Here is a 14,220-nt window from a genome sequence, read left to right as displayed (position 1 = left end):
AACTGATGAATTTACTGGACTGTAGAGAACCGGCGTCACCAGAACCTCTACAAGGTTCAGGTTCAACACCTGCTGGTCACCAGTTACAGTTTTTCACAATTGCTGAAACACTAAACCCCACCGCCTGAACCAGACTCTCGGGGGCCTGACTCGTTTTTCGAATCAAACACTCTTTTGGCAAAAACTAACACTGTTCTGGTCCGATTGCTCAGTGTGCAAACCATCTGCTCCTTTTGCAAAACCTCAGACACATTCTCAGTCACTGAACACATTTCACAACATTTTTGCAAAATTGTAATCACTGGCAGCAAAATGTGAACACAACTCCAACACAACTGTCATCTGTTACACACAACAGCTCCAAACTGAACACACATATTCTAATGATGAAATCAGACCAAGAGCCCAGAGACAAGAGGCTGAGACTGAGCCTCCAGGACCGGGACCATGCAGGAGTCTGCTTTGGTTCTGTTTGTTTTGGATTTATTTTTGTTATGACAGTGAATTTAGAAATCACTTTGACTTAGATGCTTTTTTTTTCTAAACGCATTTCCAATATGTAAAATAAACATGTTCTGTGCTACACACTCTGAAAACTGCCTGGTTACTGTAAAAATAACCCACATTGGGTGGAATTGTTAACCCAGCACTGGGTCCAGAAGGGACCGAGCCAAAGCGGGGTCATTTCTACCCAGCAGCCGTTTGGGCTGAAGAGTTGACCCTGATGCTGGGTCAGGATTGATCAGCCGGTCTGGGAAGGTTACTTTACAGTAAAAATGTAATCCCTCAGAATCAGAAACACGTGCCCTCTGCCCTGCAGGCTGTCAAACCCTCCACTGGAGGCCAGCTGGGGCTCAGGGCAGTTCACTGACAGGGAGAGGAAAAGATTTGAACTAGCAACCTCACAACTGCTGGACAACCACTCTACCAGCTCAGCCACAGCCACACTGAGTGTAAAGAGAGGGAGGCCATATGTCTTTTCCTTCTGAGCCATTTCAGTAGTCCTCACTGAGAACACAGGACTCCAGCTTTCTGCTGCGTTTGTTGCCAGAAGCCTCCAGATGCAAGAAGGAGAAGAAGCTGCAGGAGTGTTCAAAATGGTGATTTTGTTCAAATCATCACCTCACTCTGCTGGGTCGACACAATTCATCTAATTTCGGGTAAAAGTGACCAAATCTGCACAAAATCCAGGGCTACCCAGGAAATGTGTTGGAAAATAACCAGCAGGTTTCAGAGTGAGGACTGCTGCTGTGTCCTCAGTGATTTCATGTAGAGTCTGATGAACGATCTGAGGTGAAGATGTTTCTACCTGCTGTGTGTGAGATCTGAACGCAGAGTGTGGTTTTGATCACAAGAGAACTGGTTTTGAGGCGATAATTCGATTTTGACAGAAAAGTCTGAGGTTTTTGTGAATGCAGTGTGGATTTTCGGATTTGTGTTTAAGGTTTTGAGAAAATGGAGGTTTCAAGAAATGTGTCTTAGCAATTGTGAAAAACTGTAACACGGACACCAGTTCATCTGGAACACCGGGGGGGCGGAGCCCCGAGACGCCGGGACATCACGCTGGGCGGGGAAGCAGGTGGGCGGGGCTCTGGCCGGGGGAGGGGCTCTCTGAGCAGCGTCTCCTGGAGACGGGGGGACATTATTGATCAGAGCCCAGCAGAGAGAAACTCTGAGGACGGCTGCTGCAGAGAGGAAGACCTGGATGTCCCTGAGAGACTCCGTCCTCATGTCACAGGACACGTATGATCCGCTTCACCAGGACCCCGGAGGACCAGGACCCTGGAGGACCAGGATATCGTGGATCGTTTGTCTGCTGTGCATGGATCCACGAACGTCCAACACGACTGTTTTCAATCAGCTTGAAAAGCATCCATGGAACCTGGACCACTGAGACACACTGAGACACACTGAGACACACTGAGACATGTTGAGACACACTGAGACATGTTGAGACACACTGAGACACACTGAGACATGTTGAGACACACTGAGACACACTGAGACATGTTGAGACACACTGAGACATGTTGAGACGTGTTGAGACACCGTCCCTGCATTGACATTGAGGCGTCTGGGCGTCTCCACCGACGGCCAGCTGTACTTTCTGATTGATTCCTCTGTGAATGTGATGAAAGTCTCGTTTTGCTCCAGAGTCTCCATGGAAACGGCTGAAGACTGTTTTCAGAATAGAGTCTGAACCCGGACCGGGTTCTTCTCCTCTGGACCAGAACCATCTGCTGATGAGGCCACTTCATTCTGATGACGTAATATTCCAAGATGGCGGCCGGCGGTCCGCGGTCCGGCTGGTACGGAGACGGTTTATTTACCGGCAGGTTAGAAGAAGCAGAACAAGCAGGACGTCTTCACCGAGAAAAACTGTTTACTTCCTGGAGACGCCAGAACATCACGGCCGAACCGACCAATCAGAACGCTGCACAGACCCCGGCGGTGTCCAATCAGAACGCTGCACAGACCCCGGCGGTGTCCAATCAGAACGCTGCACAGACCCCGCCTTCAGAGAGGAGTCCATTCCTGGTTTTTCCATGAAAACATCAAGACCAGGAACAGAATTCTGGATTACTTAATCCAGAATGAACAAGTTCTGAGTTCGAAGCCCCTGAACCAGACTCAGTGAGACCAGGTGTGAGGACCTGACCCGCTGACCTACTGACCCTCTGACCTCTGACCTCTGACCTCTGCCCCCTGCAGGGCTTTGTGGACGGAGACCTTTCTAAAATCCAGTACGGCGGCGCCAACGTGTCGGGCTTCCAGATCGTGGACTTCGACGACCCGGTGGTGGCGAAGTTCGACCAGCGCTGGGAGGCTCTGGAGGAGAAGGAGTACCCCGGAGCCGACGCCCGCATCCGGGTCAGGCCCCGCACGGGCTGTGGGGGGCGCTGGAGGGGCCAGAGGCCAGATCCAGGCCAGGTCCAGAGCAGGTCCAGAGCAGGTCTAGACCAGATCCAGGCCAGATCCAGACCAGATCTAGATTAGATTCAGACCAGATCCAGACCAGATCCAGAGAAGGTCCAGGCCAGATCTAGACCAGATCCAGACCAGATCTAGATTAGATTCAGACCAGATGTAGATCAGATCCAGGCCAGATCCAGGCCAGGTCCAGGCCAGATCCAAACCAGATCTAGACCAGATCCAGGCCAGATCCAGACCAGATCTAGATTACATCCAGACCAGATCCAGACCAGATCCAGAGAAGGTCCAGGCCAGATCTAGACCAAATCCAGACCAGATCTAGATTATATTCAGACCAGATGTAGATCAGATCCAGGCCACATCCAGGCCAGGTCCAGGCCAGATCCAAACCAGATCTAGATCAGATTCAGGCCAGATCCAGAGAGGATCCAGAGCAGATTTAGACCAGATTCAGACCAGATCCAGGCCAGATCTAGACCAAATCCAGGCCAGATCTAGACCAGATCCAGACCAGATGTAGATTAGATTCAGACCAGATGTAGAACAGATTCAGACCAGATCCAAGCCAGATCCAGACCAGGTCCAGGTCAGATCCAGACCAGATCTAGATCAGATTCAGGCCAGATCCAGAGAGGATCCCGAGCAGATTTAGACCAGATCCAGACCAGATCCAGGCCAGAGCCAGAGAATTCCCAGAGCAGATCCAGACCAGGTCCAGAGCAGATCTAGACCAGATCCAGGCCAGATCCAGACCAGATCTAGATTAGATTCAGACCAGATCAAGAGAGGATCCAGATCAGATTTAGACCAGATCCAGACCAGATCCAGGCCAGAGCCAGAGAATTCCCAGAGCAGATCCAGACCAGGTCCAGAGCAGATCTAGACCAGATCCAGGCCAGATCCAGACCAGATCTAGATTAGATTCAGACCAGATCCAGAGAGGATCCAGAGCAGATTTAGACCAGATTCAGACCAGATCCAGGCCAGAGCCAGAGAAGGTCCAGAGCAGATCCAGACCAGATAAAGGCCAGATCTAGACCAGATCCAGGACAGATCCAGACCAGATCCAGACCAGATCTAGATTAGATTCAGACCAGATGTAGATCAGGTTCAGACCAGATCCAAGCCAGATCCAGACCAGGTCCAGGTCAGATCCAGACCAGATCTAGATCAGATTCAGGCCAGATCCAGAGAGGATCCCGAGCAGATTTAGACCAGATTCAGACCAGATCCAGTCCAGATCCAGACCAGATCCAGGCCAGATCCAGACCAGATCTAGATCAGATTCAGACCAGATCTAGATTAGATCCAGACCAGATCTAGTCCAGATCAGACCAGATCCAGGCCAGTTCGTTCTGTCTGTCAGGAGTCCAGTGTTTTCCAGAATGCCCTGGGCCAGCTGTGCGGTTGCCGTTGGCCAATCAGACGGCGGCGTCTGACCGGGCCGTCTCTGCCCCTCAGTACACGTCGGCGCTGACCTACGACGCCGTGCACGTGATGACCGACGCCTTCCGCTTCCTGCACAAGCAGAGGATCGACATGAGTCGCCGCGGCAACAGCGGGGACTGCCTGGCCAACCCGGCCGTGCCCTGGGCTCAGGGCGTGGAAATCGAGCGCGCCCTCAAGCAGGTAGGACGGCGGCAGCGGCGGCGGCCGGAGGCTCCCTGAAGTTTTCACTGAATGATATCAACATTTTGTTTCCATTTTAATTTAGTTTACATGCAGACCGTTTTCAAATGACTTTTATTTCTTGGATTTAAAAAAACTACCTAAAATGTAAAAAAATGCTAAATTACACCAAGTTCTACAGAATCTTAAAACGCTAAAACAGCTGATCAGAGGACATGAACTGATGAACGAGTGAACGTCCTCCCTCCTGCCGCTGTCGGTTGGAGTCTTTTCTCTGTTTCAGTCTCTGTCAGGTCCTCTGCATTCTGATATTTAATGTCCATCCCGTCCTGCTGGATGTCCAGCCGTCCTCCTGTCGGTCTGCGGACCGCGGCTTGAAGGAATTTCCCTCTGAAAAAAAAACAAGTTTCTGTTCTGTGGGACGGCTGAGGCTGCCCGAGCCCGTTTGAAGACGTTTGACGTCCAGAGTTGTTTCTAAAACTTCAAAAATACAGCTGTCCTCCCTCAGGACAGGACGGACAGGACGGACAGGACGGAGAGGACGGACAGGACAGGACGGATAGGACAGACAGGACGGAGAGGACAGACAGACAGGATGGATAGGACAGACAGACAGGACGGAGAGGACGGACAGGACACGACGGATAGGACAGGACAGACAGGACGGATAGGACAGACAGACAGGACGGATAGGACAGACAGACAGGACGGACAGGACAGACAGACAGACAGGACGGACAGGACAGACAGACAGACAGACAGACAGACAGACAGGACGGACAGGACAGACAGGACAGACAGGACAGACAGGACAGACAGACAGGACGGACAGACAGGACGGACAGGACAGACAGACAGGACGGACAGACAGGATGGACAGGACGGTCCGCCTCCCTCCTGTCCAGCAGTGATCTGATTGGCTGCAGAGGCGCCGGCCTGACGTCACTTTTTAAAGTTGTCCTGAGAGAAAATGTCTCATTTGACTTGATCTAAGAGAAATTCACTGAAAAAATGTATTTCAGCAAGAAATGAATGAGTGAGTGAATGAATGCATGAATGAGTGAATACATGAATGAGAGTGAATGAACCCTAACCCATGTATGGGTGAATAAATGAGTGAGTGAATGAATGAATGGGTGAATGAATGAATGAATGCTCCTCGGCCTCCAGGAGCAGGGAGACGCCTCTTGCCGGGTTGCTTCCTGGTTCGGTCCACTGCTGGATCCAGACCGGTTCACGCTGGTCTGAGTCCTGGTTCCTCCTGTCGAGATGAAGGAGTGAAGGATCCATCTGGTCCAGGTCCTGGTCCAGGTCCCGATCCTGGTCCTGGTCCTGGCCCTGGTCCTGGTCCTGGTCCTGCAGACTGGAACCGGATCCTCCACCCTGCCTGCTCCTTCAGTTGTCCCTCTGGGGGAAACAAAGAAAAGAGAATGGACATGTTGAAGGGGCTGATCCTGCTTCTTCAGCCCGCCCAAACCCCAGCACAGGAACACTTGATTTCTGATGCTAAGGAAAAGTCATTTTGTGTGAAATAAAAGATTTTCTGGGGCTAATTCTGAAACCCGGAAGAGAAAACGCTCCGTTTCACTGAAAACCCCGCCTCTCCCCCTGTGGACTTTGACTGACAGCGAACTTCAACCAATCAGAGCTTCAAAACAAATACGCTGGCTAGCTTTAGCTCTTTAGCTCTAGCTTCTCCACACGCAAAGACACGCGAAAACGTCTTTTCCTGTTAGAAACTCACCAAGCGCAGACCCTCCAGACCCTCCAGACCCTTCAGACCCTCCAGACCCTCCAGACCCTCCAGACCCTCCAGACCCTTCAGACCCTTCAGACCCTTCAGACCCTCCAGACCCTCCAGACCCTTCAGACTCTTGCTCTTGCTTGATTGTTGCTTTCAGACGATGGTTAAAGTTTATCTCTGTAATCGGAGATACAAAAAGCGGCAAAGCTGATTGCCGAGGGCCTGCGGGGGAGGGGGGGGGGGGGGGGGGGGGGGGGGGGGGGGGGGGGGGGGGGGTGTCTCCTCAGTGGAAAATGTGAATCAGCTGCTGCTGGTCAGAGGAGAGTGGGGTGTTGTCTGCGGGGGTGGGGTGGGAGAAGAGTGGTGGGAGGAGTCCAACTTTTGTGACGTACTTAGGTTTGAAGAGTTTCAAACGAGCTGTTTTCTACCTGAAGGGAGGGGCTGCTGCAGAGAGCAGCAGGCTGAAGAGATCACTCAGACATGTGGATGAAGGCAAATAACTTTCTGGGGCGGTTTGAAAGGGAAACCAACTTTGTGTCATGCTGAAAACCGTAAAAAGTGGATTTTGCATGATATAGGTCCTTTAAGATTTGAAAAGCCGAGCACAGAAATGATTTAGATGTAACGATTATTACTCTCTGTGTGTGTCTGTGTGTGTGTGTGTGTGTGTGTGTGTGTGTGTGTGTGTGTGTGTGTGTGTGTGCAGGTGCGTGTGGACGGTCTAACGGGGAACATCCAGTTCGACCAGTACGGGAAGAGGATCAACTACTCCGTAACCGTCATGGAGCTGAAGAACAACGGGCCTGTGAAGGTCGGCGCCACCGCCGGGGGAGGGGGAGCCGGAGGGAGGCGGAGCTAACCTGTGTGTGTGTGTGTGTGTGTTTGTGTGTGTGTGTGTGTGTGTGTGTGTGTGTGTGTGTGTGTGTGTGTGTGTGTGTGCCTCCAGATCGGCTATTGGAACGAGGTGGATAAGATGGTGGTGACGAAGTCCGACCTCTACCCCAACGACAGCATGGCCATGGAGAACAAGACGGTCATCGTGACCACCATCCTGGTGAGACTGCCGCGGTCGCCGCGCTGTCTGGGTCACATGGGGAGGACGTCCTGCCTTAAGGGGCGCGTCGGGCTTCTGTAGGCACTGTTCTGGCGCCCCAGGGGTTGATGGGAAATGTTTGGCGGAGTAGAGCGGTTCACTCGGTGAAGCTGTACGGCGGTCCGGATCGTTCTGGTGACGAGGGCGGAGCTTCCCCTGCAGCTCTCCCTCGGTTCCTTGGCTCTGCCGGACGAGCCGCCGGTCCCCTGGGCCCGGCGGTACGAGTCCTCTCAGACTGCTACCAGGCTAGCCGATGCTAACGACGCGCGGCTACGGGCGCTGCGGATCCACGGCCCGGGAAGTGAGGGACGGAGTACCTTCTGAACCCTCGGACCGGCGAAGACGTTCCAGGACTGTGTGGACTCACCGGCTGGACGCGTCAGGGTCCGGCAGACCGCCTTACGATGGCGCAGACAGAGACCGGGTGAGGCCGTCCACCAGCCGGTTTGGCTGGCCTCAGCAAATTCCTTCACCTGGAAGAAGAGTTGATTCGCGATCGCCCCCTTTCCTGTGGTTATGGCTGGAGAGTGTCCCAGCCTCTCGCTCCAGGTGTCCTGCCTCGGTGCCCCCCTCCTGGGGTTGGACCTCTTCTGCACCCTGAGATTCTCCATCACTCAGCCTCGCCGTCCTGACAGATGACACCGCGGCAGCAGCGTCAGCCGTCACTTTTTACCAGGCTCGACTGCCTCGCCGCCTTCAACCACCAGCCGCCCCCTCACCCGGCGGTGCGCCTCCTCACCCGGCGGTGCGCCCCCTCACCCGGCGGTGCGCCCCCTCACCCGGCGGTGCGCCCCCTCACCTGGCAGTGCGTCCCCTCACCTGGCAGTGCGTCCCCTCACCCGGCGGTGCAACCCCTCACCCGGCGGTGCGCCCCCTCACCCGGCGGTGCGCCCCCTCACCCGGCGGTGCGCCCCCTCATCCTAGCTATCGTCACTGTTATCGTTAATGAAGTAAATGAAGTAAAGGCTCAGCTCATTTCCTCTGGCTGGAGGGTGAACAGAAGAGTTGTCACATTAAAACATGAGTAAAGCAATGGCTGTGGTGTGTGTGTGTGTGTGTGTGTGTGTGTGTGTGTGTGTGTGTGTGTGTGTGTGTGTGTGTGTGTGTGTGTGTGTGTAGGAAGCTCCTTATGTGATGCAGAAGAAGAATGCAGAGCAGTTTGTCGGGAACGATCGTTATGAAGGTACGTCCTGGTTTTTTTTTTTCTTTAATGCTGAAAACATCCGGACCTGAACTCTCCTCAGATTGGCTGAAAACACCCTGACCTGTAGTCTCCTCTGATTGGCTGAAAATAATGTTCTTTTTTTTTTCTTTTTTTTTTTTTTAAAGGAATACTCTGAAGATTTTGGACCCACACCCTATCCCGATCATTCACAGAGTGAGATAAGCTCATAAATACCTTTGTTGTGTCCGTTCGTCCAGCCGCAGGCTCCCAGCTGTTAGCATCGTAGTTAGCTTAGCTCAACTACCGCAGGTGAAGAGGAGACAGAGCCAGACTGAGAAAGTGGACAAAATCCTCCTTCCAGTGGTCCAGGGGACGGCGTGTTAGCACGTGAAGTAAATCCGAATGGTTATAAAGCATTTTAAAAGACGTGTTTTCTTTTCAATCCGTTAAAATAAGGTTTTGATCCACACAAACCTGCGCATGCGCAGCGCTCCGCGGAAGGATATACCGGAGCACAGCAGTAGAAGCACAGACTCAGCCGCTGGGCGCCGGTATATCCTTCCGCAGCGCACTATGCTTGTGCAGGTCTGTGTATCAAAACACTATTTTAACGGATTGAAAAGAAAACACGTCTTTTAGAGAGTTTTATAACCATTCGGATTTACTTCACGTGCTAACACGCCGTCCCCTGGACCACTGGAAGGAGGATTTTGTCCACTTTCTCAGTCTGGCTCTGTCTCCTCGTCAACTGCCGTAGTTGAGCTAAGCTAACTACGATGCTAACAGCTGGGAGCCAGGCACTGGACGAACAGACACAAAAAAGGTATTTATGAGCTTATCTCACTTTGTAAATGATCGGGATGGGGCGTGGGTCCAAAATCTTCGGAGTATTGCTTTAAATCTTAGAGTCTGTTGGTGTGTTTCCTGTTTTTGGGAGCTTCTTCACTCCGTCGGTCCAGAGTCACATTTTATTGAACAGTATCGGCTCTTTTCATTATTTTGTTCTTTTCTGACAAGACAAACATCAGCTGAACGTTGTCCCTCCCCCGGTTGTTTCCTCCCCGGTTGTCCCTCCCCTGGTTGTCCCTCCCCCTCTTGTTCCTCCCCCGGTTGTTTCCTTCCCGGTTGTTCCTCCCTGGTTGTTCCTCCCCCTGTTGTTTCCTCCCCCGGTTGTTTCCTCCCCGGTGGTTCCTCCCCTGGTTGTCCTTCCCCTGGTTGTTCCTCCCCCGGTTGTCCCTCCCCCGGTTGTCCCTCCCCCGGTTGTTCCTCCCCCGGTTGTTCCTCCCCCGGTTGTTTCTCCCCCGGTTGTTCCTCCCCCGGTTGTTTCTCCCCCGGTTATTCCTCCCCCTGTTGTTTCCTCCCCCGGTTGTCCCTCCCCCGGTTGTGTCTGGGTTGCCAGGCTACTGCGTGGATCTGGCCGCCGAGATCGCGAAGCACTGCGGGATCCGCTACCAGCTGAAGATCGTGGGAGACGGGAAGTACGGAGCCCGAGACGCAGAAACCAAGATCTGGAACGGGATGGTGGGAGAGCTGGTGTACGGGGTGAGCACCGGGAGCCTGGGGGCGTGTGTGTGTGTGTGCGCGGCCCCGGTGGCTGCTGGGTATTGTCAGTGACGTACTGGTGGCCATTCTGCACGCCGACCAGCGGTTTCCTGATGGGTTCTGTGTGTTTCTGCGGGAGTCGGTGCCCTGCAGGGTTCGTGATTGGTCACGTGCTGTAGACTCCGCCCCTCTCATGGTGCGTCTGGTCACCATGGCCTCTGTGGTTGTCTCCTGCAGAAGGCGGACATCGCCGTGGCGCCGCTCACCATCACGCTGGTCCGGGAGGAAGTGATCGACTTCTCCAAGCCCTTCATGTCGCTGGGGATCTCCATCATGATCAAGAAGCCGCAGAAGTCCAAGCCGGGCGTCTTCTCCTTCCTGGACCCGCTGGCCTACGAGATCTGGATGTGCATCGTCTTCGCCTACATCGGCGTCAGCGTGGTTCTCTTCCTGGTGAGTCGGCCCGCCGTCCGAGCCGCACCGTTTTCAGGGTTTGGAGACGCCGGTGGGTTCCGGTCGTACCGCTGGTGTCCACCGGGTGGCGGGAGGGAGTCCCGTCAGGCTGCGGCTGCAGGGTCAGCTGGAAGCTGCTGCAGGGTTCCACGGTGGAAGTCCTCTTCAGTGCAGGGAAGGTGTCTGATTGGCTGCTGGACTCACGTTGTGCTGTCCGGTACTGATGCGGGAAGTTACCGTGTTCTTATCGTGTTCTTACCGTGTTCTTATCGTGTTCTTATCATGTTTTGAAGCAAACTGAACTCACTGCTCCACCCAGTGGTTCACAGTCGCATCATCAGAATCAACAGTAAACCCCACTGCTGCTCCAGCTGTGCTCAGCCTGCCAGGCCCCGCCCCCTCAGGGTCCTGCAGGGGGCAGCACTGTTCCCACCTACGTCCCCGCCCTCACCTCTGGACATGAGTCTGGGTCAGGACCGAAAGGACAAGATCCGGATACAAGCGGCTGAAATGAGCTTCCTCCGTAGGGGGGCTGGACTCCCTTAGGGACAGGGGGAGGAGCTACATCACCAGGGGGAGGTGCTACGTCACCAGGGGGAGGTGCTACGTCACCAGGGGGAGGAGCTGGGAGTAGAGCCGCTACTCCTCCACATCCAGAAGAGGCTCAGCATCTGTTTAGGATGGAGCCTCCTGGACACGTCCCTGGGGAGGAGTTCTGGCCATGTCCCACCTGGAGGAGGACCTGGGGAGACCAGGACACACTGGAAGTCTTGGGGCAAGAAGTCTGGGAACAGGAAGTCTGGGAACAGGAAGTCCGGGGACAGGAAGTCTGGGAGCAGGAAGTCTGGGGGCAGGAAGTCTGAGAACAGGAAATCTGGGAACAGGAAGTCCGGGGACAGGAAGTCTGGGGACAGGAAGTCTGGGGACAGGAAGTCCGGGGACAGGAAGTCTGGGGACAGGAAGTCTGGGCATCTCTGCTTAGACTGCTGCCCCCTGTGACCTGGTCTGGATAAGCGGTGGAAGATGGGTGGGTGGGTGGATGGACACCTGTCTTTACCGTCCCCTCCGGACCACTGGACGTGGATCAGTCGTACTTTTATCTCGCGCCGGCGGTTTGTGACCGTGCTTCTGCTCTGCTGTGTTCGATTCCTGCAGGTGTCCAGATTCAGTCCCTACGAGTGGACGCTGGAGGAGCCGGAGGACGGAGCGTTGCCCCTGACGACAGAGTCCACCAACGAGTTCGGCATCTTTAACTCCCTGTGGTTCTCTCTGGGCGCCTTCATGCGGCAGGGCTGCGACATTTCGCCCAGGTCAGGAGCCACGTCTTCACTCCTCTAAGGGGTCAGAGGTCACGGTCCAGTCTGCTGCTGAGTGGACCACAAGAGTCCAAAAAGAACCACGGACAGCATCTCAGCCCCTTCCTTTGTGTGTGTGTGTGTGCGTGTGCGTGTGCGTGTGTGTGTGTGTGTGTGTGTGTGTGCGCGTCCGTGTGTGTGTGTGTGTGTGTGTGTGTGTGTGTGCATGTACGTTTGTGTGCTTGTGTGTGTGTGTGTGTGTGTGTGTGTATGTGTATGTGTACGTGTGTGTACGTGCGTGCGTGCATGTGCGTGTGTGTGTGTGTGTGTGTGTGTGTGTGTGTGTGTGTGTGTGTGTGTGTGTGTGTGCGCGCGCGTGTGTGTGTGCAGGTCTCTCTCCGGGCGCATCGTGGGGGGTGTGTGGTGGTTCTTCACCCTCATCATCATCTCGTCCTACACCGCCAACCTGGCCGCCTTCCTGACCGTGGAGAGGATGGTGTCTCCCATCGAGAGCGCCGAGGACCTGGCCAAGCAGACGGAAATCGCCTACGGGACGCTGGACTCCGGGTCCACCAAGGAGTTCTTCCGGGTAGGGTTGTCCTCTGGGACTCACACTGTCCGGGTAGGATTGTCTTCTGGGACTCACACTGTCTGGGTAGGGTTGTCTTCTGGGACTCACACTGTCTGGGTAGGGTTGTCCTCTGGGACTCATGCTGTCTGGGTAGGATTGTCCTCTGGGACTCACAATGTCTGGGTAGGGTTGTCTTCTGGGACTCACACTGTCTGGGTAGGATTGTCCTCTGGGACTCACAATGTCTGGGTAGGGTTGTCTTCTGGGACTCACACTGTCTGGGTAGGATTGTCCTCTGGGACTCACAATGTCTGGGTAGGATTTTCCTCTGGGACTCACAATATGTGGGTAGGGTTGTCCTCTGGGACTCACGCTGTCTGGGTAGGGTTGTCCTCTGGGATTCACAATATGTGGGTAGGGTTGTCCTCTGGGACTCATGCTGTCTGGGTAGGGTTGTCCTCTGGGACTCACGCTGTCCGGGTAGGGTTGTCCTCTGGGACTCACAATGTCTGGGTAGGGTTGTCCTCTGGGACTCACAATGTGTGGGTAGGGTTGTCCTCTGGGACTCACGCTGTCCGGGTAGGGTTGTCCTCTGGGACTCACGCTGTCCGGGTAGGGTTGTCCTCTGGGACTTATGCTGTCTGGGTAGGATTGTCCTCTGGGACTCACAATGTCTGGGTAGGGTTGTCCTCTGGGACTCACGCTGTCCAGGTAGGGTTGTCCTCTGGGACTCACGCTGTCCAGGTAGGGTTGTCCTCTGGGACTCATGCTGTCCGGGTAGGGTTGTCCTCTGGGACTCACGGTGTCCAGGTAGGGTTGTCCTCTGGGACTCACGGTGTCTGTGTAGGGTTGTCCTCTGGGACTCACAATGTCTGGGTAGGATTGTCCTCTGGGACTCACGCTGTCCGGGTAGGGTTGTCCTCTGGGACTCACAATGTCTGGGTAGGATTGTCCTCTGGGACTCACGCTGTCCGGGTAGGGTTGTCCTCTGGGACTCACGGTGTCCAGGTAGGATTGTCCTCTGGGACTCACGCTGTCCAGGTAGGGTTGTCCTCTGGGACTCATGCTGTCCGGGTAGGGTTGTCCTCTGGGACTCACGGTGTCCAGGTAGGGTTGTCCTCTGGGACTCATGGTGTCTGTGTAGGGTTGTCCTCTGGGACTCACGGTGTCCAGGTAGGGTTGTCCTCTGGGACTCACAATGTCTGGGTAGGGTTGTAATCTGGGACCAGACCACATCCTGCTTCTGTCACTTCTGGCATCTCTCTATTGTAAAGTCAATGTGTGGCGGTCCACTGAGTCCACCGAGTCCACTGAGTCCACCGACTCCATCGAGTCGACCGAGTCCACTGAGTCCACTGAGTGACCCCCGCTGCACCGAGGACGCCCCGGGCTGCCGGCAGGTGGAAAGATGTTTGAATTCCTGAGGGAGACGTCCTTCCTGATGCGTGCCGTTCTCTCTTCCAGCGCTCTAAAATCGCCCTGTTCGACAAGATGTGGCAGTACATGAAGTCCGCCGAGCCGTCTGTCTTCGTCAAGAAGACGTCTGAGGGCGTCCTGCGCGTCAGGAAGTCCAAGGGAAAGTACGCCTACTTGCTGGAGTCCACCATGAACGAGTACATCGAGCAGAGGAAGCCCTGCGACACCATGAAAGTGGGCGGGAACCTGGACTCCAAAGGCTACGGCATCGCCACGCCCAAAGGATCCCCATTAAGGTGGGTGGATCAGTATAACAATGCCAGCCAGCCTGCCGGCCCTGAGCCATTCACACCACTAACTGCTGCCTAAAGACCGTCC

General features: G+C 54.6%; 1 protein-coding gene across 1 annotated transcript in view; it reads left to right on the top strand.

The window, feature by feature from the left end:
• LOC115390422 (glutamate receptor 2-like) overlaps positions 1 to 14,220 on the top strand; it is a 56,205-nt gene that overhangs the window by 18,111 nt on the left and 23,874 nt on the right. The window contains 10 exon segments of the mRNA XM_030094289.1: positions 2,713 to 2,871; positions 4,396 to 4,563; positions 7,014 to 7,118; positions 7,254 to 7,361; positions 8,520 to 8,583; positions 9,965 to 10,107; positions 10,345 to 10,560; positions 11,716 to 11,870; positions 12,246 to 12,444; positions 13,891 to 14,138. Of these exon segments, the coding sequence (XP_029950149.1) occupies positions 2,713 to 2,871; positions 4,396 to 4,563; positions 7,014 to 7,118; positions 7,254 to 7,361; positions 8,520 to 8,583; positions 9,965 to 10,107; positions 10,345 to 10,560; positions 11,716 to 11,870; positions 12,246 to 12,444; positions 13,891 to 14,138 (1,565 nt within the window).

The sequence above is a fragment of the Salarias fasciatus genome, chromosome 6 (genome assembly GCF_902148845.1).
Source record: "Salarias fasciatus chromosome 6, fSalaFa1.1, whole genome shotgun sequence".
Classification (NCBI taxonomy): Eukaryota; Metazoa; Chordata; class Actinopteri; order Blenniiformes; family Blenniidae; genus Salarias; species Salarias fasciatus.
The sequence above is the reverse complement of the archived record's forward strand: the minus strand, read 5'-3'. Positions and strand labels throughout refer to the sequence as shown.